This window comes from Urocitellus parryii, chromosome 12 (assembly GCF_045843805.1).
Source record: "Urocitellus parryii isolate mUroPar1 chromosome 12, mUroPar1.hap1, whole genome shotgun sequence".
NCBI classification, from domain to species: Eukaryota; Metazoa; Chordata; class Mammalia; order Rodentia; family Sciuridae; genus Urocitellus; species Urocitellus parryii.
Genome location: NC_135542.1, coordinates 60,869,473 through 60,895,088, shown reverse-complemented (window position 1 = coordinate 60,895,088; position 25,616 = coordinate 60,869,473). Strand labels below are relative to the sequence as shown.

General features: G+C 41.2%; 1 protein-coding gene and 1 non-coding gene across 2 annotated transcripts; both read left to right on the top strand.

The window, feature by feature from the left end:
* The first annotated feature begins 9,559 nt into the window (after window positions 1-9,559).
* On the top strand, window positions 9,560-13,174 carry Cyp1b1 (cytochrome P450 family 1 subfamily B member 1). The gene is made up of 2 exons (XM_026405884.2): window positions 9,560-10,602; window positions 12,547-13,174. Exons 1-2 carry the CDS (start codon window positions 9,560-9,562, stop codon window positions 13,133-13,135), a joined length of 1,632 nt encoding a protein of 543 aa, XP_026261669.2. The 3' UTR covers window positions 13,136-13,174.
* A 3,210-nt stretch (window positions 13,175-16,384) lies between these two features.
* Window positions 16,385-16,485, top strand: LOC113194696 (small nucleolar RNA U13). The gene has a single exon (XR_003302330.1). It is a non-coding gene; the product is annotated as a small nucleolar RNA U13 (small nucleolar RNA).
* The last annotated feature ends 9,131 nt before the right edge of the window (window positions 16,486-25,616 follow it).

Sequence of the window (25,616 nt, the reverse complement as noted above, 5' to 3'; positions counted from 1 at the left end):
ACAGGCCCCTCCTCCTTCTGCCTTCCAACCCTTAAGATTCACAACCCACTAGGGAAGGATTCAGTCCAAGAGGAGATGGAAAACCAGAGTTCAGTCTGTGCCAAAGTACAGACTATTGGCTCTCACTTTCCATTTTGGATTGGGGTACATTCTGGACAATTTCCTTCCTGGCATAAACAAGGGAGAACTGAATGACTCCCCTGCCCTGTCTTCTGCTACAGGCTCCTGTGACAGGCTCGGCTTCCCTCAGTGTAATGGGGTGGGCCCTGTGCTCCAAGTCTGAGGCCATGGAGACTTGCACCCAGAGCTATAAAGTTAGAAAGAAGGTGGCGTGTTCTGGAAAAGTTGGGTAGCATGGCCTCACTTGTGCATGTCCCAGGAGGTCCCCACAGCTCTCCCTTGAGTTTCCTCCCCTTGAACTGCACAGAGTGACGTTCTCTTAGCTCTGCTTGGCAGAGGGTTGCTTGAGTACTGTCCTGGAGCCTCCTTAGTATCATTGTAGAGCTGGGAAGCATTCATAAAGCCAGCAGGGGGACAGGCCAGGAGCCCAGTTTAGCAGAAGGAGCCTAGCCTGTGGCTTCTCCAGGATCTTTTAGGAACAGGCCATCCTCCTGCCTAAAGAACTGCTGCTGGACCAAGGGTCCTGATGCGGGTACATCTGGGTGAGGTGAAATGAGGTAAGGAGAAACTTCTGCAGAGCTGCCATCTGGGATTCGGAGGAAATCACGAATTGGCTATCGGTGCTGAGCTTTTCTGCCAAGGAGCAGATGATTTTGTGAGATCAGCCTTTTAAAGGCAGCAGCAAATGGCCTCCTACAGAAGAGTAGTAATGGCTAATACTGTCCCGGCCCAACCACGTGCCAGCAGCGTTTTGACAGCTTTATATGTATTAGCTCATTCTGTCCTCACTCTAATTCCATGAAACAGGCACTAGTGTCATCACCGCATTACCAGAGTGTGAACTGGATCCAGAGAAATGGCTTTTAACAATGGAAGCCACTCAGCTCTACCTAAGAGCCAGATTCAGACCCCGAACTCAGGTTCTGGAGGATGAGGCACGGCTCATGCACTGCCTTAGAAACACAATGAGGAGGTGATGGTGTCACCTTGGGCTATCAGGAGCTTGTAGGTGGATAAGGGTGCACTGCCCTGGGAGCTGTCACCCTGAACCTCACAGGGTGATCACACTCTCATTTCTGCAAGGCAGGTCCAAGCCCTCGCCATGACTCTGATTTTACTGGACAAGAATAAGAACTTAGTAGGAGTAGAAACAACAACAGCAATAATGATAAAGAGTAGCTAACTTTTATGGAGAACTCATTTTTCCATCAGTTATGCAAATTTATTTTCTTATAATCAATATCTTATTTAATCCCCATGAATACTCACAACAGTTAGGATGTCATCTGTTGTGTACAAGTGAGAAAACTCAGGTGTGCTATGCTAGTTAAATAAGAAGACCAAGGTTACTGCTAATAAATAAGAGAGCTGAGCCTCACACACAGAGTGCCTGGCCCAAGGAGCCAAACTCCTGGTGATTGGGCATGCTGGCTGCCTGCCGTGCTTTTAATCTCCTCTGGAGGATTAGACAAGCCCGGAAAGCATTTGGACCTGTGCCCAGGGGCCTGTCATCATCTCAGAGGGGATGTGGATATGTACTGAGGTTGTTCCCCCTCCCTGGCCTGGGAATCCAGCCACCGCCCCCACGCCCCTCCCCGGCATTTTACCAGCTTTAATTGGGAGAATTCCCTCATTTGTCAAAGAAGACGAGATGATCCAAACACAAGCACGCATATTCTCTAAAATAAGGAATAGATGTGAAAGACAAGGAGCATTTTTGTTTTGTTTTTGCCCCATATTTACAAAACTAAATTAAAATACCAGTCCTCTACAGAAGGAAAAGTATTTTGGCACATGCTACTGGTGCAAAAAACAAGGTTTGTGGGAATACAAAGTGGTACACCTTGTCAGACAACAATGAGGTGACATCATCATATACAAACATGTCCCCTTGATTCAAGCATTTCTACTTGAACACTCACAAGTGGATGCAAAGTTACACAGAGGAGTGAAGTCACTGCAGTGGAATCTATAATAATAGAGCTGAGAACAACACAGACAATCGTGTAATCATTATTTATGGTTAAATAAATTATGTCACAGCCAGACTAGCAAATAGTTTAAAAGCAGGAGGAGATCACACTCTCTATTGAGTTCACCAAGATAATCATTAAATTGGGAAAAAAGTCACCAAGTAATAATTATAGTATAATCTCATTTGTATTAAAAATATGTATATAGGTAAAACCACACAGTGTACATAAGAGGCAGAAGGTTCCTGTGGTTAGATCTGAGTTGTTCCTTTTTTTCTGTGTATTATATATTGATTGATTCCTTTGAACAGGAGTTTTTTTAATGTATTATGTACGTGTGTCTTAAGAATTCATATCCAGCCCAAACAGAAAAATAATAAAATGCACATAAAAATATGGATATGTAATAATGCAAGTGTACAGTATAACACAAATGTCTTTGCCTAGAAGTCAACCTGAGAGAGCCAGATATGTCGTCCCTGTATGGTTTTCCTGTCCTGTTCTGGTCTCTGTTCCTTAGGAAGTAAGAGTATCAACAGTATAGATAGTTCTCTGGGTTGGAACACTGTCCTAAGGATGCGAGGAATAAATGTAAAGTCTCATATTTAGTTTATTTTTTTATCAATTGCACAAGGACAATTAAAAACTCAGCCATTAGGTCCTATATTAAAAGATGAGGATTTTAGTTGATGGTAATCTTAGTACAGTGTCTATATTTTAATAGTAGGGGGCAAATATTTTGAAATTGGCCAAAAACTTGGTCTGCATTAAAAGAAACACCATGTGTGATAGAAACTGACCACATTCCTTTGGGCTGGAGAAGATGTCACCTTTGGGATATGGTGTTCAGTTTCAGGCACATACTTAGAAAGACATATTGAAAAACTACCTTGTGCAGAAGGCATAGAAAAACTGGGTAAAATGCTGGAAATCAGGTTCAAATTTAAACAATGAGAAAGAAACTGGGCACTTTTTTTGTTGTTTTTAAAGAAACTGGGCACTTTTAATTTGTGGAAAAATGGCTTAGAGGCAGCACAACAGTCGTCTTCAAACACATTATAGGAAAGGAGAATCGGTCTTGATCTGTTGCTCCAAAGAAGACATGAAAGTTCCTTCTGTATTTTTCTTGATATCAAGAACAATCTCCTAACATCTAGAACTTTCTAAACAAAGCAGCCCAGCAATAGAACAGGCCACAGCTGAGAAATGACCAACCATTTCAACAGCAGAAGGGAAAAATCCTACGGGAGCCAACTGTCAAAAATGCTAATATGTAATTATCCTGCCCTTCTGTTCTCTTTTGGGATTATGTGAGGGAAAAATAACCACTTACATTATTTAACTACCAATTATTTTCTCAAAATTGCATATGACAACAGTTTTTTTACCTGAATTTTTGTCATTTTGTGGAAAGAGAAGAAAATCTTGTGAGAAAAATATAGATCTAATACTAAAAACTCTGGGAAATAGAGTGGGGTGGCAGAGACTGGAATCTGGATTTTCTACTAAGGAACCATATAAAAACCTCGAAACTGTACCAGTCAACAGCCCAGGGTGAGATGTTATGATTTAGCTTAACCCAAGTGTTTCTGTCTGTCTGTCTCTGTCTCTCTCTCAGTGGGGGGAGAACTTTACTTGTTGCAATATGTATTTTCTCCATAACCTGATAAATATTTAATTTCAGAAAATAAAAATAAAAATGAACAACAATATTCTCTATCTGCCTAAAGATGTGTGTGTGTGTGTATGTGTGTGTGTGTGTGTGCACGCGCGCTTGCACGCTTTGGTTAACAGGTTTGCTCTGCTAACCAAAGTCACGGACAGCAGGCTTCCCATTCCACTGTGAGAAGAGCAAATGTTGGAACTACAAAGATGGTGGTGGAAACCCAGAGAACAAATATGCAAAGGTGACCACAGACTGTGACAGTTTTTCTCTTCCTATGGGATCATTGCTGTACTGAGTCAGCGAAAGAGCAAGGTGCCAGTGGAGGACACTGGACTGCATAGCCATCTCAGGACACAAGAGCAATTTTGATATCAAGTTACAGGAGAGTTACAAAATTATTCCAAAGAACTCTCATTTACTCAGATTATCCACTTAACATTTTGCCACCTTCCTTCCTTCCTTCCCTTCTTCCTTCCTTCCTTCCTTCCTTCCTTCCTTCCTTCCTTCCTTCCTTCCTTCCTTCCTTCCTTTCTCTCTCTTTTTTTCTTGAGTCATTTAAGAGTCACTCATAGACGTTGATGCCCCTTTACATCTGAATGCTTAGGGAAGCATTTTGATGGGAAACTAGAATAATTGCTTACTACAAAGATGGTGAATCAGGAAGACCCTCGTTAGCATGCATAATGCTTCATCAACTCTAAAGCACACTTTAAAACTTTACATTTTAGCATCTCTGAAATCTGGATGTATTTTAAAAATTGACAGCACAATTACAATTGGAAGCTTCCCCACTCAGCCCTTACCCTAGTATATAAAATGATGATGAATCTTACAAATGAAAACTTCTGAGATAAGATCAATTTATTTTTTAAGTTCTGTGGTTCTCAAGCCTGTGTCTTCCAGAAGGGAGAAAGCAGAAACAATTCAGGTGTGCACAGGGTTTGTATCAGCTTTTACAATCCTCTCAATTTCCTGTACAATGTCCTATGGCCCCCTCCCCTCTGCCATACCCCCAGTCTTCTTCTTCTTCTTACTCCTGCCTACTGACAACTGCCTGATTACTGACTCCTGCCCACCCCAAAGTCCAGGGCTTGCCAGAGATGGCTGCTTCTACCCCACTGTCCTCTCAAGTGTTTGTGTGTCTGGACAGGGATGGAAAAGCAGGGTACTTATCTATATCAACATCGGGGTCGTGATGGAGAGAAAGGACCCAAAGAAAGCTGGCTTCCATCCTGATAGCTGAGGCCAGAACTTTCTTGACTGTTGTCTACAGGGGCAATGCATCCATCTTCTGATTTAAAATAATAATAGTAATAGTAATAACAATGACAAAGAGAGCCATGGACATCAGTGCACATATGGAGAGGACTGTGGTGGCTCTCTGGTTTCTTACCAGTCTCACCCATCTCTCTTTCCTGATATCAGAATGAACTGTTCATTATAGGGTGGAACCCATGCAAGCCTGATCCCCAGAGTCCTTCAAGGACCTTGGGGGACAAACGCCCTCCTTCTCTTGGGTTGCTGATCAAAGGCTTCCTATGACCAGCTTCCCCAGCACACAGAGGAACAAAGTCTGAGTGAAGACCAACAGGAGCAGAAGGCTGGAAAGCAGCCTGCCTGGATCCTCCCATCCTGTGAGTACCACAGTTATCCTCTGCCACATGAGTCGGTACATTCCTGTCCCGCTTAAACAAGCTTAAACTATTTCCTGGAATCAACACAACATAAGGCATTTAAAACCTCTACTTTAAAGTATCCTCTAGCTTAACTGTACTTTTTGAAAGCTATTTAATGGCAAACAATCAAGTTTGAGATCTGGGAGGGAGAAATCCCCCTATTTTGTGTTGTGGACTGAAAGAAGACCCCCTGGGCCTGGGATCCTTGCTGTGGTCTAGAAGTTGTGATGATTAATTAAAAAGCCTGATGTGGACTCTTCAGGGAGCACCTCATCTTAGCTGGACTGGGGTACACAGAGGCTGCACTGGATTCACGAAAAGTCTTCATCACTTACCAAGTAGGTGCTACAATGAGGTGCACACCATAAAGCCAGGAAGAACCTGAAGATGCACCATGGCCAGCCACGTTGGTTGGCCATAACTGATAAGGGCCTATCTTTCTGATAGCATTTGCACAACAGGTTTTTCTGCTTTTGAGGCATGTCCCAGAACAAGAGCTGAGCCCAAGGAGGACATTCCTTAACTATTTGCTGTAGCAGGAAGGCGTGCATCTAGTTGATCTAAAATCTATAGGGCATTATTGAGGAGTTAAGCAAAAGTTCATAGGGACAGACTCATTTCATACTTTTAAAAACAGGAATTTACTTGGTTTAAAGGCCACTTCCATTTGCTCTAATTCTGATAAAGATGCTGTGATTAAAGTTTTGGGAATTCTGAAAACTCAGAATTGGCATTAGCTCATTAATAATTCCCATCTATTAAATTAAAGCCTGGATAAGAGATTGATGTTCTTAGTATAATTCTGAATAATTGACAAGGGTCTTGCTAAAGCTGAGCACTGTAAGGCTGTTATGAAACTCTTTTCAAAGGAATTGCTTGCTTTGAGAGTGTCTTCGCAAAGTTCTTCAATGCACAATGTTGGAGGTGGTATCTAGTGGGAGGTATTTGGATCACAGAAGCAGAGTCCTCTTGAATATATTAATGTCTTCCTCCAGTAAGTGAGTGCTACTCTCTTGGGGACTGGAAAAGTTGCTGACCCTCATGTTCTCCCTCTCCCTCAGGTGACCATTTCCTTTCTGCCTCCCTCAGGAGCTTGGGGTGGGGTTGACTCCTCACCAGAAGCTGAGCAGATGCTGGCATTATTCTCTTGAACGTTTTGGACTCCAGAACTGTGAGCCAAAATAACCCTCTTTCCTCTATAAATTATGTGTCTCAGGTATTTTGTTATGGTAACATAAAATGGGCAAAGACAAATATGTAGACCAACAGCTCTGGCTAACCAATGCTTATTATCAAACCAATGCAGTTGCCCCAAACCAACTTCAGCTTTGATCTGAGTACCCCATTATTGTGTGTGAAATACTCCTAGAGGATCTTTCAAAACTTACCAAATGAAGACTTTTACAAAAATGCCTTTTTAAAGTAGGTCAGATATTTTATTTTTGGTTTCAATCTTTCAGGAGTTAGACTCTTTTACAGGCACTCCTTTAAGTTTTTTTTTTTTTTTAACAATGCAAACAGTTATTCTGAGGGCTGCTATGAGGCATTGTCTCAGTCCTCCCTCATAACCAATTTTTATTGCAAAGAGTGAGCACTCTGTTTCTTCTTTGTGACACCCAAAATCCTGTTACCAGAACAATTAAGTTCTTCCACATGATTTTTTTTTTTTAATGCAGGCAAGAAAGGCCATATCTGTGATTTTCTTCCGTGTAAATCTGTACGAGGAATCCGGAGTGGGATTTTGTAGGCTCAAATCCTGTCTCAGTATCTTGATAGCTGTGTGACTTAGATAAACTCTCTGAACCCCAGTTTCCTTATCTGTAAATGAGGCAATACTAGCACAAGATTTGGAACGCGGGAAGAGCTCAAAGCTTACAGTTGTCCCGTGGCAAAAGTGCAACTCTTGTATTTACCCTTGGTGATCTCCTAGGCTAGGAAAAACAATTCCCATCTTATTAACTGGATACATCTCACCTCCTGCCCTGGGCTGGCCCTTTCATCAGACTCGGGGAGACCTTGTTCTTTCAATGTGGTTGAAAACATGGTACTAGGCACTAGTAATAGCGTGAAGGAAAGGGGGCTGTTGCCTCAGGGTTCAAATTGCTTCTGGTTTCCCTTTAGAAAGAAGCATCCCCATTGAGAGTATACGCACGCGGGGAAAAGGGACTGAGCCGCGGGTGCCCCTGGGTCGCGCTGCAACCCGGCCTGCGGGTGGTGGCCCAAGCGTCCTGGCTGTCACCGCGGGCGCGGTAGTGCGTGCGCCGCCGAGGGTGGTGGCGGCAGGCACCCCGCCCTTGGCCGCCGCCTCGGCGTGTCAGGTGCCGTGAGAAGCGCGGGAGGGGCGGCCGCGAGGAGCGCCCAGGGATATGACTTCCCAGAAGCTGCGCACGCAAGGCACAGCTCCGCACGCAAGGGGGAGGCGACAGCAGAAGAAACTTTTCAACCCAACAAAGTCGCCCCCCTCCTCCTCCTCCTCCTCCTCCTCCTCGTCTCCCCAGTTCGGGTCCCTAGCTCCAAGAATCTTCAGAGCGCCCAGCCGGTCCTCTCTTCCCCGCCCCCTTGTTCGCTGCAGCTTGGCTCCTGGCCCTGCACCAACGACCTGGTTGCTGCCAGCTCCAACCCGTGCGCTCCAGCGGGCGGCGCCACCTGGAGTCTTTTCTGAAAGAGAATCTCAGAGCCATCCGAGCCCCGATTGAGCGCTGGCTTTTTGTGTGCCCAAGATGATATAGGTTCTGGGAAGGAGCGCTGAGGGTTTCTGATCTTGCCAAAGACGAAAAGAGAACGTTGTGTGTCAAAGCACCACAACTGAGAGGTCAATTAGGTTGCGAAAAAAGAAGACTAAAATAAGGCTAACCACCACAACAACTCGAGCTTTCCTCTTTCCCAAACAGACAAGTTTCCTTTCCCTGATAGGGATGCTCAAGGATCGGGAGCAATTGTGTCTCGGAGAACCAATCCTAAGTCACCGAGAGGAAAAAGAGGTCTAGCTTTCGGGGTGTGGGGTGTCTTTGGGCTAATGCTTGTGCCAAGAGCATTCTGTCCCCAGTGAGGGTCTGGAGGAAACCTTGAGGCTTAGACTGGGAGTTAACTGTGATGAAGAGCCGTTAGCAGACAAATGAAAAGTTCACACTGTCGCTCCCAAAGCCTCTAGCTACTCTACTGCTGCACCGCCGTCGGAGCGCGCCGCGCAGACGCCTTGCTGGACCACCCAGGCGCGCAGACTGGAGTCGGATTCCAAGCCCAGCAGTGGAGACCCTAACCGCGAGCCCCGCCCCCACAAGCCCCGCCCCTCCAGGTCCCGCTTCCTCCTCGCTCTACAGCCCTTAAAACCCGGAGAATCAGATGGCGCGTGTAGTCTTTGGAGTGTGTGCAAACACCTCTGCGACGCCAGCTGTGAGAGCCGCCCGGGGGGCATGAGGGCTGGGAACTGACTCCACTCATCAATCTCTCCTGCTCCATTCCAACGCTCTGAGAAAATCCTGACTTTCTCAGAGCCCCAGGTGCAGCAGGGCTCCGCAAAGGAGGTACCTTTTTCCGTCCCCATCCCAGTCCAAGGGCTCTTGGTTCTGTGGACACCAAGAGACTCCAAAGTGAGTGCTAAAGCTCCCAGAGAGGGCAAGAGGTGTCCAGGAAGGACTTCCAGGTTCCTTCGACTCTCGGGTTGACGTCCTACCCTCAGCCCCTTTTTGGAGCCGGTCGTCCCTCGCCGCTGGAAACCGCACCTCCCCACAGGTCAGTCTGTTCGCTGAGCCGCCTCCCAGTGGCCTCCTCACATGGGTTCTTGCAGGTCCGGGATGGGGTGGTAGGCAGTTTAAAGGAAACCAAGAGTCATCCCAAGATGCCTGTAGTGTTGTCCCGAAATTATAGGAACCGTTACGTGTTTGGGGGTGCAGAGGCTAGTGCTGGATCCCAGAGAGAGAAACACGCCCCTTTCCTTCCCTGTCGGAGCTTGGTGTAGGTGTGGGAAGAGGTGTCCTCCGCCACTTCTCCAGAGAGCCAGCCCCGTCCAGACCTATGGATGACCTCCACTTCACCCAAAGGTTCGACAGTTGGGAAAGGAGCGTGGGGAGCCCTCTCCTTTCTCTTCACACTGAGTGTCACGCCTTTGCCTTTCTGTCCCCAGCATGGCCACGGGCCTCAGCCCAGATGATCCATGGCAGCTGAGCGCGCTGTCTGTCCAGCAGTCTACACTCCTGCTGCTCCTCTCCGTGCTGGCCGCGGTGCACGTGGGTCAGTGGCTTTTGAGGCAGAGGCGGCGGCAGCCCTGGTCCTCGCCCCCGGGCCCATTCCCATGGCCACTGATCGGAAACGCCGCGGCAGTGGGCCGGGCGTCGCACCTGTCCTTCGCACGCCTGGCGCAGCGCTATGGCGACGTCTTCCAGATCCGCCTGGGCAGCTGTCCAGTGGTGGTGCTGAATGGCGAAAGCGCCATCCACCAGGCCCTGGTGCAGCAGGGTGCCACCTTTGCTGACCGGCCGTCCTTTGCCTCCTTCCGCGTAGTGTCGGGCGGCTGCAGCCTGGCTTTCGGCCATTACACCGAGCAGTGGAAGGCGCAGCGGCGCTCGGCGTGTAGCATAATGCGCGCCTTTTCCACGCGCCAGCCGCGCAGCAGACATATCCTCGAGGGCCACGTGCTGGGTGAGGCGCGCGAGTTGGTGGCAATACTGGTGCGCGGCAGCGCTGGAGGCAACTTCCTCGATCCCACGCAGCCCATCATCGTGGCCGTGGCTAACGTCATGAGCGCCGTGTGCTTCGGCTGTCGCTACAATCACGACGACGCCGAATTCCTCGAGTTGCTTAGCCACAACGAGGAGTTCGGGCGCACAGTGGGTGCCGGCAGCTTAGTGGACGTGCTGCCCTGGCTGCAGCTTTTTCCCAACCCGCTGCGCACCACTTTCCGCGAGTTCGAGCAACTTAACCGCAACTTCAGCAACTTTGTCCTGGATAAGTTCCGGAGACACCGCGAGCGTCTTCGTCCTGGGTCCACCCCCCGCGACATGATGGATGCCTTCATCCTCTCCGCAGAAAAGAAGGTATCTGAGGACTCGGAAGACGGGCTCGCGCGGCTGGACTTGGAGAACGTGCCGGCCACTGTCACCGACATCTTTGGAGCCAGCCAGGACACCCTCTCCACTGCGCTACTGTGGCCGCTTATCTTCTTCACCAGGTAAATCCTCCAGGAGGCCTGGGTTGGGCTTTTCTTTCCTCCTCTGAAGACGGTGTGGGCTAGAATATGTTGAGGTCACAAGCATCTCATAGGGTTTGAAGTTTCGCTCCAGGTCTGCTTTCCTCAAAACCGAGATCGCCTCCCTAAAACGACGCCCAGAAATGCGTAGCGTAGGCTTTGATTTGCACGCGATCACTCCACGTAGAACTGCAGTGATCTCTCAGTATCTCGGATCTTGTCTTTCCCCTCCCTTCCCGCACTTGCGAGTGGCGACAAATTTGTTAAATCCCTCAAACAGGAGATGTCTAAAATGTCCACAGATCAGCCCTGATAGGTCTCATCCTGGTGCAATAGAAGCAATATTGGAATGGCTCCAGAAGAAAGGGAAATGCAGCAAATAAGTTAAATAAACACAGCCGCGTAATCGGTACGGATCAGAGGCTGCCCAGTCCTGGCACTAAAAGTGAGCTGCTGGTCAGGGCTTTGTTCCCAGACAAAGGAAGACTGTGGAGGTCAGCCTGCGTGGGCCAACCCATGCAGAAGCTTTCCAGAGGCGGCCAGAAACCAACCGGCCATGCTGGGTTCATAAATGCCGCGCTAGGAATGAGAGCAAAAAGTCAGGATAAAGCTCAGCAGTCACTTTTGCAAAGTACTAAAGTTTTTGTATACTTTTTTGAAATAGTTGTATCCAGGCAAAACTGAATAGTTGCAACAGAGGAGATTTGATTCACAACATCTAAAACATTTTCATCTGGCCCTTTATGAAAAAAATTGGCAGACCTCTGCATCGAGATGTTGAAGAGATTTTTTAAAATCTTCCATAATTTCATCCCATACATGCTTAATTATTTTTTTCAGGATCACAACAAAATGAGTATGTGTTTTTTTGACTTCTACTTGTTTTAGTGGGCATTTCACATCTTTTAATGTTAATTTTAGTAATTTTTATAGCTACACAATAAATTGCCATAATAGTATATGTGTGTGTATGAACATTTCTTGAGCTTTAACATGAGTCACTGACTTTGATTGCATTTTCAATTTTAGCTATTGTTGTGGTTATATGTTATTGTACCTGTCAGATTATTTAATGAAAATACATTATTAGGTATAAATTATTGGATTTTAAATGAGGGGGGGGTGGTTACCTTGTGAAGCTTGTTTTGAATTAAGATTTTGTCTTTTAAAAGATTTGTACCACTTTGTATTAAGAGCAGTGCATAATTATTACTATTTGTACCACATTCTTACAAACATTGGGAATTTGCTTTTAAGTTTAGAAAATGCACAACTTTTTCTACCAGGATACCCAAAATATTTTATAAATTAAGAACAAGGAATTATCCAGGGAAATGAGGGCAAGAAAAGGGATCTGCTTTTAGGTCTGCATCATAAGTTTTGTGAGTCCTGGAAACTTTTGTCTTTGTGGACTCCTTATTCTATAAAATGCTTTAAAACTATATATAAAACTGGACACATTAAAAATTATATATTAAGACTTTTTTTCTACCTAAAAGTTTATTTTTTTAGGTCTGAAGATTTTTAAAGTCAGGAAAACATTTTTAAGGCCCCTCCAAAGTATTATGAGCCCTAGGCCCTGTGCTTTTAGTGTTTAATGGAGAAGTCAGGTTGGCCATTATTGTGCATTTTCAAAATAAGGAAACTTAAGAATTTTTTGACTTATAATGGGGGAGAGCTTTAGTTATGTAAGTTTTACTACGGAAAATATAATTGTTAAAGTCCATCTTGAAATTTATAGAAAAATTAGCAATCTGTTTTAGATTTTTTTTTGGGGGGGGGGCCCAGAAGTATCCATTCAGTCATTAACTAAGCCTGTTTAAAGACAGTGGAATTAAACTAAATTGTAATGTACTTCTAAATGAAGGAAGAATTAATTTTGCTTACTCAATTTTTTTTCCTCCTTTACATTAAAACCCCGAATAGGTATCCTGACGTGCAGGCTCGCGTGCAGGCCGAATTGGATCAGGTGGTGGGGAGGAACCGCCTGCCCTGTATGGGTGACCAGCCTAACCTGCCCTACGTTATGGCTTTTCTCTACGAAACCATGCGGTTCTCCAGCTTTATGCCTGTCACCATCCCCCACGCCACCACTGCCAACACCTTCGTTTTGGGTTACTACATCCCTAAGGACACGGTGATTTTTGTAAACCAGTGGTCTGTGAATCATGACCCGGTGAAGTGGCCTAACCCGGAGGACTTTGATCCAGCCCGATTCCTGGACAAAGACGGCTTCATTAACAAGGAGCTGGCCAGCAGCGTCATGATTTTTTCCGTGGGCAAGCGGCGGTGTATCGGCGAAGAGCTGTCTAAGATGCTGCTGTTTCTCTTCATCTCCATCCTGGCTCACCAGTGCAATTTCAAGGCCAACCAAAACGAGCCCTCGAAAATGAGCTTCAGTTATGGCCTGACCATTAAACCCAAGTTCTTTAAAATTCACGTCGCTCTCAGAGAGTCCATGGAGCTCCTCGATAGTGCTGTCCAAAAGTTGCAAACCGAGGAAGCTGGCCAATGAGAAGCCAGAAAGCAAGCCGAAATTGAAGTCTCGGGGGATGAGGAGGAAAATTTAGTGGTTTGTTTTGTTTTGTTCCCCCCCTCCAATTCCTCTTTGATGCCACTTCTCAATTAGCCTCTAAGATGTATGTAAATCAAGAAGCCTGTAGGAGAGGCTTGTTCCCCACTGAGTAGCTCCTTGTGAGGTGCAGGAGCTCTGGGAAAAGTTTTTGAATCACAGAGTCATAGGACACAAGGAATTTATATTGGATCATGGTAATAATAATTTCTTAAGGGAGTATTCTTTGGAGTTAACAGATACATATACATATGCACACAGTTATCTAATGAAGTATTTCAGTAATTATGCATTTTTAGTGGATCTGAGGTTGAGCCTCTATGTGCAGAAATCATTTTCATGGAAAATTGTACTAAGCAAAATTTCAGGATGTATTGAAGATGCAAAGGCAAGTGATTTCAGTGTAAGGTATATGACTGAGGGTGATAAGAGAAAATGTAAAGACCAGAAATTCCCTTCTTACCTTTTTAGCAAAACGGCTTGGAGAGACTGTAGTACCCCTGAGTAGATTTAACTTTTTGCTTCCCTACTTCAGGATGAATCATAAAGTCAGTTGCTTAAAAAGAAATTAATAGTTGAATTAATTATTGGAGTGCATTTCAGAGATTTATCATGAAATTTAAAGTGTAAATTATTTGACTGCAAAATTCCAAGCTGAACTTGTACCTCTCTCTTGGTTGCCAAGGTACAGTGTTTCAATTTTGAGAAAAAAAAAATATTTGCCATTTCAGCTAAACTTTCAGTTATATGATTGTAATGTTCTGATGTCAGCAAGTCTTATAAGCTAAAAAAAAACACACCCATGTCACCAAATAGTATTTAACATATATGTATATATACATATCTATGCACAGATATATACACATTACATAATCGTTCATAAACAGTATGTTAATATTAATTATTTTGATCATGAAAAGGTGGAATAGTATGTCTCATATTATATTGAAAATCAAAAAGTACAATCAGTTCAACAAGGTATGGTTCCAATACCTTAAATAAGCATGATTAAATCAACCACCTATTTTTTTGACATGAAAAATCAAGTCAAAGCAAGATTTCTTTTCTCATCCAAGTTTTGGACAATGAACAGATCCCAAAATTAGGTTAGTAAGATGTATTCTTATTTTATAATGTTTTATTAAAATTGTATTCACAATATAGTTTCTCCTTTTGAAATTGATGCAGTTAATACGTTGAAATTTCAAACTCTTAGCATGTTAAATTTTCAGTTAATTTAAAGTCTTTTTTGATTACTGAGTTCCAATTGAAACTATTAGGAATCTGACAATCATTTGGAAATCGAGACAATCTAACATTTGCTGGGAGGAGAATGAAAATACCATGAATTATCTGGATGTTCTCTTTCATAGGTAACAAGGGGGGAATTCCCATTATAACTGATTAGTTTCTCTTTTAAGTGATTAAGCAGTTTAGCATTGATGTTTGTTTTTTTAAATGTCAGAATCAGGATCAGCCTCTTTGGAGGCTGTTTTGAGAGGAGCACTCTAAGACACAGGAGCTGATCACATCGGTTGTGTTATTTGGGATAAATTGCTTTGGGAGCTGAAAAAAAAAAAAGAAACTTGAATAAGATGTATGGATTATGAAATAACCTGAAAACATTTTTTAAAAAGAGATGGAAAGAATACAAAAGTATACAAAGGAGGCTTCACGTTTTTATTTTCATTGCAGTGGAACTTCCAAAACAAATTCTACAGAATCCTGAGAGCTTACTGTTTGCTCTCTTTTATTAAGCTTTTTTTTTTTGAATTTTAAAATCAAAATTCAAAGGAAGGAGTGTACAATGGTTTAATATGTGGGTGGTCGGAAGAGAAACAGAAAGATGGCTAAGCATCTTCCCACCGTTCCAGATTAATTTAACTGAAGCACAAAATTTGAAGCACGAACATTTAGGAAAAAAAGATGTTTGGTGTGCCAGCATTAAATCTCTAGATTTTTTAAAAAATCTGTAATATAGCAGATCTATTTTGTAGTTTGGAATATCATATTAATACAATTTTTTATTTTAAAATTTCATAATTATATCTTTTGAAGATGAAAAGTTGTGCCAGTATTTTTAAAGGCATTAAAGCCAATTAAACAAATTAGGCTTACCCAATACACTTCAGTTTTTAGGCACTATTTCAAAAAGTTATGCCCCAGCAGACAATAACTCTGGCCTCCTGTAGCCAATTTATTCTGAGAGATGTGTAATAGCAAAAATATTAAGGCACTGATCTGGATGCCTCATTACCAACCAGGTCCAGAATGTGATCACCTGTTTTTTTTTTATATTGAGCTCAGTTGTCCCTGGATGCTTGAGGCAAAGGGAAAGCTGGGCTTATATGAGAAAACCTAGGTGCTTGGAGGTTTCCTGTCTTATTTAGTATGTTTATAACCTAGTTAAAGGAAGGAAAATAAAACCAAAAATGAATAAAAATAACCAAATTTGGTGACTATGGTAATCAGATTACTGGCTTAATCAGAAAACCTCATTTTATTTCTGCCAGAGTTAGTTATTTGCTGATCACCATTAAAGTCAGAACATCTACTTCAGGTTATCATAGTAGTTAAAGTATATTGTTTATTAAATGCCTCACTTATATGTTAAAGCTTTGACTGTGTAAGAAATGTATTTTTCCAAAATAAAAAGATGTCTCAGGTTTGTTTTGTGTATTATCTAAAAGCTTTCATGTCCCAGAACTTAGCCTTTACCTGTGAAATGTTACCACACCCTTAATATTTTCATAGTAGATCTATATTAGATCAAATAGTGGCATAGCAATATATATTAATTTGTATGTTTTTAGCTGTGACACAACTGTGTGATAGAAAAGTATACTTTAGTAGATGTGATTATAACTCAAGAATAACTCCTTATTTAACCTTTTCATATTTTTATACTTTATCATGTATGCTTTTAGTGTATACATATAGCAGCTATGGTACATAGGTGTAACCAAAATAGATTCTGGAGGCACAACATTAATATATAGCTTTTACAGTTTGATATACCAAATTAAAAAAATGTATCTGGGATTATCTATAATGGGACAGTATTACCAAAATAATAAAAATCACTTTTATAGTCTTATGAAATTTCATTTCATGTTGTAATGAAGATAGTTAAATGTATCCATTTATTTCTACTATTACTATATATCCTTGAATAAAATATTTCATCATAAGATCCTCTTGTGGTTCCTAAGTGTGAATTGGGTTTTTATGCCATTGTGTGAGATGTGCTTTCCTCAAATCTTATAATGGCATCAGCATATTATCAATTGACATGATGAGAGAGAGAAGAAAAATTGCACTAAAGCATTTTATTTGGTTGTTCTACATTTTCTTCTTCTTCTTCTTCTTTTAAATAGTTTTTAAACAACAAGGTTTCTACCAAATTCCTGATATCTCTCTCTCCCTCCGCCCCCTCGTCTTTTTTTTTTTTTTTTTTTTTTTGTACCAGGGACAGAGTACTCGACCACTGAGCCACATCCCCAGCCCTATTTTGTATTTTATTTAGAGACAGGGTCTCACTGAGTTGCTTAGCGCCTCACAGTTGCTGAAGCTGGCTTTGAACTTGCGATTCTCCTGTCTCAGCCTCCCAAGCTGCTGGGATTACAGGCGTGTGCCAGTGCGCCTGGCTCTATTTTTTAATTCGTAAAAACCAAATAAGGAGTTAAATTTCAATGGCAAACAACCAAGCAAAATAAGAATTAATTTGCAATTTTGAAAGATTGAATGGATTGAGACTTTAAGATGCTGACCTAATATTTCTACTTCCTCTAAAAAATGTAGGACACATTCTTCCCCTCAGCAACATACTAATCCTTCCTCTGAGTGTTGTTCCATTCATTCACTTTCAAGGTATATGTGCCTTAACTAATAAGTGCAATTCATGCCCAGTGCAATAGAATGGATAAAAGAGTTCTGTAATATACTACATGGAATATTTTTCTGCTGGCTTTTGTACTTGGTAAATGACTTGATATTACAGGCCCTGCACAGTGGGGTTCCGGCCTTTTCTGCCCCATGCTCACAGGTGGTAGGCTATGTACAGCCAAAGGCCCTTATTTCTTCCAGACTATAGCTCCTATTATTGTGAAAATAGGAAAAGGAGCAGTGGAGTAAAAATTGTACTCAACGTCATTGCTACTTTGGCTTGGGAACATCACTTTAGCAGCCAAGAGGAATGGCTATGAATTGGTCTTAGAGAATGCTCGTTTTTCAGATGTACTTCAAAAGGATCTTGGAAATGGCCATATGGATTCAACACAAGTGAAAACAATATTTTAATGGGGAGGGGAATTCCTTTAAAAAATCTACATGGGGTCAGGTTTTTGCAAAACTATCAGGCAGGGTTGCATTCAACCCTGTCAAGCCAATATAATGTAAGGTGGGATGCAGCTGAGGTGTGAATGCAACTTTGCACCTAAGATAGGTGTGGTCACTGGAAGTTCACAAAGGTCATTTCTGTGACCTCAAAGCCAGTCCTGTGTTCTGTACTAGTGCTGCAGAAATTAATCGGCTGTCAGATTTCTCTCGATTTGGTTCAGTGACTCTCACTTCCTGCTCTTCCCTTTGGGAAAAGAAGAAAAATAAATATTCAAATACATTGGAGAGCTGTTCGTTTTTAAGGATGAAATTCTGGAGGAAAATAATCTATGTGCTTATGTGGAAAGAGAAAAAAATTAATAACTCCCCCCCAAAAAAAAAAGAAAAGATGGGGAAAAAAGAGAGAAAGAATCTAGTTTAACTAGATATGGGCAAATCATAGCTAAAATGCTTGCAGTTCCTTTATTTGCTATATTAGTTATATGCTTTGAGGAAGACTGCACAGATCTTCTTTAATACTTCCCAATATGTGTCAGGTATGAGAGGCATTAAAAAATGTTAAACACTTATGATTTTTTGGATCACTCACTGTGCTACTTTTTAAATTTAATTACTATTATTATTTTGGTACTGGGAATTGAACCCAGGGGTACTTAACCATTGAGCCACATTCCCATTTTTATTTTTTATTTTGAGACAGGGTCTCAATAAGTTGCTTAGGGCCTTTATAAGTTGCTGAGGTTGACCTTGAACTTGTGATCCTCCTGCCTTACCCTCAGGCATGGGTCACTGTACCTAGCTATAATAAACTCTTTAACACATTATTATACAATGGTCTTATGAGGGAGGTGATGATATGCCAAAATTATGCCTTCAGAAGCGTCTAGATTTTCCCTAAAGATGCATTGACTTCAAAGCCCCTCATCTTTGTACCAGAGTTCACTTCTCAACCTGCCTGTGTTTGGTTATACAATCAGTTTGTTGGATTTTTTTTTTGTAATTTAAAAATTTTAATTATTCTAATTAGTTACATATGACAGCAGAATGAAATTCAATTCATATTACACAAATAGAGCACAAATTTTCATGTCTCTGGTTGAACACAAAGTAGCTTCACACCATTCGTGTTTCATACATGTACTTAGGATGATGATGACTGTCTCATTCTGCCCTCTTTCCTACCCCCATGCCCCTGCTTCCCCTCCCTCTCTTTGTCCTACCCAAAGTTTCTCTATTCCACCCATGCTCCCCCCATCCCCATTATGAATCTGCATCCTTATATCAGAGAAGACATTTGGCATTTGGTTTTTTGGGATTGGCTTACTTCACTTAGCATTATATTCTCCAGCTCCATCTATTTACCTGCAAATGCCATGATTTTACTCTCTTTTATTGCTGAGTTCCATTGTGTATATATCCCACATTTTCTTTATCCATTCATCTACTGAAGGGCATCTAGGTTGGTTCCACAATTTAGCTATTGTGAATTCTGCTGCTATAAACATTGATGTGGCTGCATTATTATAGTATACTGTTTTTAAGTCCTTTGGGTATAAACTGAGGAGTGGGACACCGGGGTCAAATGGTGGTTCCATTCCCACTTTTCCAAGGAATTTCCGTACTGCTTTCCAGATTGGTTGCACCAATTTGCATTCCTAACAGCAATGTAAGAGTGTGCCCTTTTCCCCACATCCTCGCCAACACTTATTATTGTTTGTTTTCTTAATAGCTGCCATTCTGACTGGAGTGAGATGAAATCTTAGAGTAGTTTTGATTTGCATTTCTCAAATTGCTAGAGATATTAAGCATTTTTTTCATATATTTGTTGATTGATTGTGTATCATCTTCTGAGAAGTGTCTGTTCAGTTCCTTGGCCCATTTATTGACTGGGTGATTTGATTTTTTTTTTTTTTGGTGTTAAGATTTTTGACTTATATATCCTAGAGATTAGTGCTCTATCTGATGTACATGTGGTAAAAATTTGCTCTCTATTCACTGTAGGCTTTTTATTCACTTTATTGATTATTTCTTTTGCTGAGAATAAGCTTTTGAGTTTGAATCCATCCCATTTATTGATTCTTGATTTTAAAATTCTTTCACTTTAGGAGTCTCTTTAAGGAATTTGGGGCCTAATCCAACATGATGAAGATTTGGGACTACTTTTTATTCTACTAGGTGCAGGGTCTCTGGTTTAATTCCTAGGTCCTTGATCCACTTTGAGTTGAATTGTAAATGGGGAGGGATAGGGGTTTAATTTCATTTTGTTGCATATGGATTTCCAGTTTTCCCAGCACCATTTGTTGAAGAGGCTATCTTTTCTACAATATATGTTTTTGGCACCTTTGTCTATATGAGATAAGTGTTTTTGTGGGTTTGTCTCTGTGTCCTCTATTGTGTACCATTGGTCTGCAAGTCTATTTTGGTGGCAATACCGTGCTATTTTTGTTACTATAGCTCTGTAGTATAGTTTAAGGTCTGGTATAGTGATGCCACCTGCTTCACTCTTCTTGCTAAAGACTGCTTTAGCTATTCTGGGTCTCCTATTTTTCCAGATGAATTTCATAACTGCTTTTTATGACTGATTGGAATTGCATTAAATCTGTATAGTGCTTTTGATAATATGGTCATTTTGACAATATTAATTCTGCCTATCCAAAAACAAGGTAGATCTTTCCATCTTCTAAGATCTTCTTTAATTTCTTTCTTTAGTGTTCTGTAGTTTTCACTGTACAGGTCTTTCACTTCTTTGGTTAAATTGATTCCCAGGTGTTTGTTTGTTTGTTTGTTTTTGAGGCTATTGTAAATTGGATCGTTTTCCTCATTTCTCTTTCAGAGGATTTATCACTGATATACAGAAATGCATTTTATTTATGGGTGTTGATTTTATATCCTGCTACCTTGCCAAATTCATTCACAAGTTCTAGAAGTTTTCTGGTGGAATTTTTTGGGTCTTCTATACATAGAATCATCCTTGGCAAATAGTGCTAATTTGAGTTCTTCTTTTCCTATCTGTATCCCTTTAATTTCTTTCATCTGTCTAATTGCTCTGAACAGTATTTCAAGAACTATTTTAAAGAGAAGTGGTAAAAGAGGGCATCTCTGTCTTGTTCCAGTTTTTAGAGGGAATGCCTTCAATTTTTCTCCATTTAGAATGATGTTGGCCTGGCGCTTAGCATAGATAACTTTTACAATATTGAGGTAAGTACCTGTTATCCCTAGTTTTTCTAGTGTTTTGAACATGAAGGGATGATATATTTTGTCAAATTCTTTTTCTGCATCTATTGAGAGGATCATATGATTCTTATCTTTGAGTCTATTAATGTGATAAATTACATTTATTGATTTCTGTATGTTGAAACAAACTTGCATCCCTGGGATGAACCCCACTTGATTGTGGAGCACTATCTTTTTGATATGTTTTTGTGTTCGCTTTGCCAGAATTTTATTGAGCATTTTTGCATCTATGTTTATTAGAGATATTGGTCTGAAGTTTTCTTTCTTTCATGTGTCTTTGCCTGTCTATGATATTGGCTTCATAGAATGAGTTTGGAAGGGTTCCCTTTTTTTCTATTTCATGAAATCATTTGAGGAATACTGGTATTAGTTCTTCTTTAAAGTTCTTATAGAACTCAGCTGTGTATCCATCCTGTCCTGGGCTTTTTTTGGTTGGTAGGTTTCTGATTGTGTCCTCTACTTCATTGCTTGAAATTGATCTGTTTAAATTGTGCATATCATCCAGGTTCAGTTTGGGCAAATCGTGTGACTCTAGAAATTTGTCAATGCCTTCGGAATTTTCTATTTTATTGGAGTACAAGTTTTCAAAATAATCTCTAATTATCTTGTGTATTTCTGTAGTATCTGTCATGATATTTCCTTTTTCATCACAGATGTCAGTAATTTGAGTTTTCTCTCTCCTTCTCTTCATTAGCATGGCTGAAGGTTTATCAATTTTATTTATTTTTTCAAAGAACAAACTTTTTGTTTTGTCATTTTTTTCAATTTATTTGATTTCAGCTCTGATTTTAATTATTTCCTGTCTTCTATTGCTTTTGGTGTTATTTGTTCTTCCTTTTGGAGGGCTTTGAGATGTAATGTTAGGTCATTTATTTGTTGACTTTTTCTTCTCCATGCAATGAATTTTCCTCTTTGTACTGCCTTCATAGTGTCCCAGAGATTTTGCTATGTTGTATCAATGTTCTCATTTACCTCTAAGAATTTTTTAATCTCCTCTTTGATGTCTTTTGCAAACCATTGTTCATTCAGTAGCATAGAGCACATTCCATACTGAAGTCTAAGAGTTGATGACAGGAAGGCCCCCAACTGTGCCCTTTTCTGAGGAAAGCCTCCTCAAGCTGTTTTTTTATTTAAAAAAAAATTAGGCTTTGTTTTAAAATCCCCAAACCTTTATCCTAGAGCCTGCCTGGACCATGCCCGAGCCAAAAGATATCAACAAGGCTGGTCCATGAGGACTGATGGGAGAACTCTGTCCATCTGTTAGGAATGCACTTATTTGACCAATCAGAACCCTTCTTTTCTTCTCTTGGTACCCTTGAGCACTGGCTAGAGGGAGAGAGCAAAACCACAGCACAAGCCAGGCTCAAATTGTCTCCAGAATGGCAAAGTGGTCCATGCTCCCTTCAGCTGTGCACGAGCGTTCCTCTGCCTGTACCTCTCCACCAACACACAACATGAACTTATATGAAATACATTCTTTTGGGAGAGATAATACATTCAGTTAAAAATGTTTTTAACAAGGAAAAAAGACATCATTGCCCAATTTTCAATACTTCCTGTAGTTAATTCATGTTTACAACATATCTCCTCTGTTACATGATGCATTCATTGAAAAACATTTTGTTACTGAATGATACTGTATATATAGAAACGAGTAAAGAAAGAGGAGTTTCCTTGAATATGCTTTGTGGCATGGGACAATATTTTCACCTTTATCTCGACTCGGTTTTAAATTGGTACCTCTGTTAGTCATCTTTCCATCATTGTGACAAAATACATGAGAAAATCAACTTAAAGAAGAAAATATTTGTTTTGGCTCACAATTTTGCACATTTCGTTCATGGTTGGTTGGCCTATTGCTTTTGGGTCTGTGGTGAGGCAGTACATCATGGTGGGAGTGCATAGTGGGGGAAGCTGCTCACCTGCCTCATGGTGGTAAAGGAGGTCCAGTCACTGACCTAGCCAATTTAATCCCTCTCTGATTCTATTTACCTCTTTAATTATTTTTTTGAAACCACTTTCTTCTGCAATTATCTTGGATTCCAGGAAAACAGATCTGATTGATAAGCATCTTTATGACATGGGATCAAAACAAGAAGCAATAGCAAGTCTCATAGGTCACTCCATGATGAGAGTGTCCCTCCTAAGTGTGAGCAATTACTCCATGATAGAACTGAAGCTGCCCCTTAAGCAGGAACAATCATCTCACAGTGGGGACCAACTCACCCTTTCAAAGATGGTAAACTTCCCAGAACTCTGCAGAAACAATCCTGAGATAAAGAGCAGTCAGACCATAGCCTGACCAAGATGTCTTACCCTTCCAGCCACACAAATCCCCAACCATGAAAGCCCCCATAAACCCTTAACTTAGTGCCCCTTTTCTATAAAACTTCAAAGTTTCTTTCAACCCCTTGAAGACAGATCCTTGATGCCTGAATCCTTGTTTCAGCAGCCACACTGAATGAAGTTCCTCTCCTGCCCTTCACCACAGCTCATCTCCTTGATGGGCACATTAGGATGCACAACAGAGCCTGGTCTGTTGGGACCCTGAGAACCAGGGCCTCTATTCAAGGACTCCAATAACAGTGACTGAGAAACAAAGAAAAAGAGATGAGGGACTGGGGTGTCAATATCCCCTTCAAGGGCACATGCCCAATGACTTAACTTTCATCCATTATGACCCCCAAAACTTCTACCCCCACCAGAGCACCTCAGATTGGGCACCAAGACTTTAACACATGGGCCTTTAGAGGACACTCTAGACCTAAACTATAGTAGTGCCTTTAGGTCTAGTCTCAGTTTCCTCTCCCTGCCATAGTATTGAGTGTATTCAGGTGGATTTCTGCTAACTCACTATGAAGCAAGGAGAAATATCAATCCTTGGATTTCCATCCCTTGAACAATGGCTTAATTTTCTTTTCCTTTTTTGCCACAACCCATAAAATAAAGTGTATTTTATTTTATGACTTAATCCCTATCTATGTATGTGATTGTGTAAAATTACATGCACATAGCATACATGTCATACATATATGGCAATGGTTTTTGCCATTGTATTTTTAGGATGCAATTTATTTTAAAATAAGTTTTGTGGTTTTTTTGTTATTATTTCACTTAATTTTTTTAAAGAGAGAGGAGAGAGAGAGAGAGAGAGAGAGAATTTTTTAAAATATTTCTTTCTTTTTTTTTTAGTTATTGGCGGACACAACATCTTTGTTTGTATGTGGTGCTGAGGATCGAACCCGGGCCGCATGCATGCCAGGCGAGCGCGCTACCGCTTGAGCCACATCCCCAGCCCCTAATTTTTTTGTTATTTTATTTTTAATGTAAAATTTTTTAAAATTTATATATGACAGCAGAATGCATTACAATTTTAGATAGGGCAGAGGGGTTGGAGGGGAAGGGAGGGGGCATGGGGTAATTAATGATGGTGGAATGTGGTGATCATTATTATCCAAAGTACAGGTTATGAAGACACAAATGGATGTGAATATACTATGTATACAACCAGAGATATAAAAAATTGTGCTTTATTTTATTTTAAATCTTTGAAGATTTAAAAATACAATAAATTTAGAGCAAAATTTTCACTATGGTAGGTTTGCAGAAGTATCTCACTGCACTGCACTGCAGTGAGATAATTCTGCAAACCTACTATAGTGAAATATATTTTTTAAAAAGCAAACAAACTGATGATAATAACTTTTGGGGAGGATGTAAAACTACTGGAACTTTCTTACGTTGCTAAGGAGAGTGCAAAATAGTACCATATCATCAAGCCCTAGATATTTATTCTAAAGAAATTAAAACACCATCACATAACAGTTATTCAGGAATGTTTATAGCAACTCTATTCAGAATCACCAAAAAGTGCAAACAATCTAAATTTCAAGGGTTATTGGCTAAAAAGAATGTGGTAGTTCCACACAATGGAATACTACTTAGTGGTAGAAAGGAATGGACAATTGATACAAGAAGTCAGCCTCAATGGGTTATGTGCTGTCTGATTTCATTTATATACCAGTCTCAAAGAGACAAAAATTTTGGTGGTGGAGAACAGACTAGTGGTTGCCAAGGATTAGAGCAGAAAGAGAATGGATCAATGAATTTTTTGGGGGGAGGGGTGTTCCAGATTGTGGTCGGGTTTACATGAATGTATACTTGTGTGAAAAATTCATAAACCTACACCAAGATGTGATTAAAACTTGAAAATGCATTTAAAGGAAATTGGTGCAATTAAGCTTCAATGAGGTTTATCTGAGGTTAGCAGGTAGCATGGTGGCTATTGGCCAACAAGGAACCAAGATAGAAACACTGAAAGTTCAGCCTAGATGTGTGAATAAAGGTCATGGCCTGTGTTGATATCATTGTAGGCTGGGGAGGAAAAGGTGGTGCCAGATTCTCAGGGCACAACAGGAAACAGACCATCAGCTTATGGGATAAGCAATAATAGCTAAAGCCATGGGCTGGAACCTCCCAGCAGAGCAATTTTATTTGAACACCTACTAGGTGCAGGAACTATTCTGGTACTGGGCAGGGGATAACAATGAATGTTCAGGCCCTATGCTCGTGGAACTGATATTCTAGAGGATGGGTAAGAAGAAAGAAAATATACAAGATTTCAGTTAATTTTAAGTGCTGTAAAAACAATAAAACAGATGTAGGTGTGTGTGTGTGTGTGTGTGTGTGTGTTTTGGGGGAATGATTAGAATGAGTAGTCAGGGAACCCTTTCTGAAGGAAGCAACACCAAGGACTAGATATTAAGGATAGGCATCCTCTTACATCCTATGTGAAGGAAGTACAGTCACTGAGTTATCAGACCATAAATAAATCATCAACAACAATTAGCAA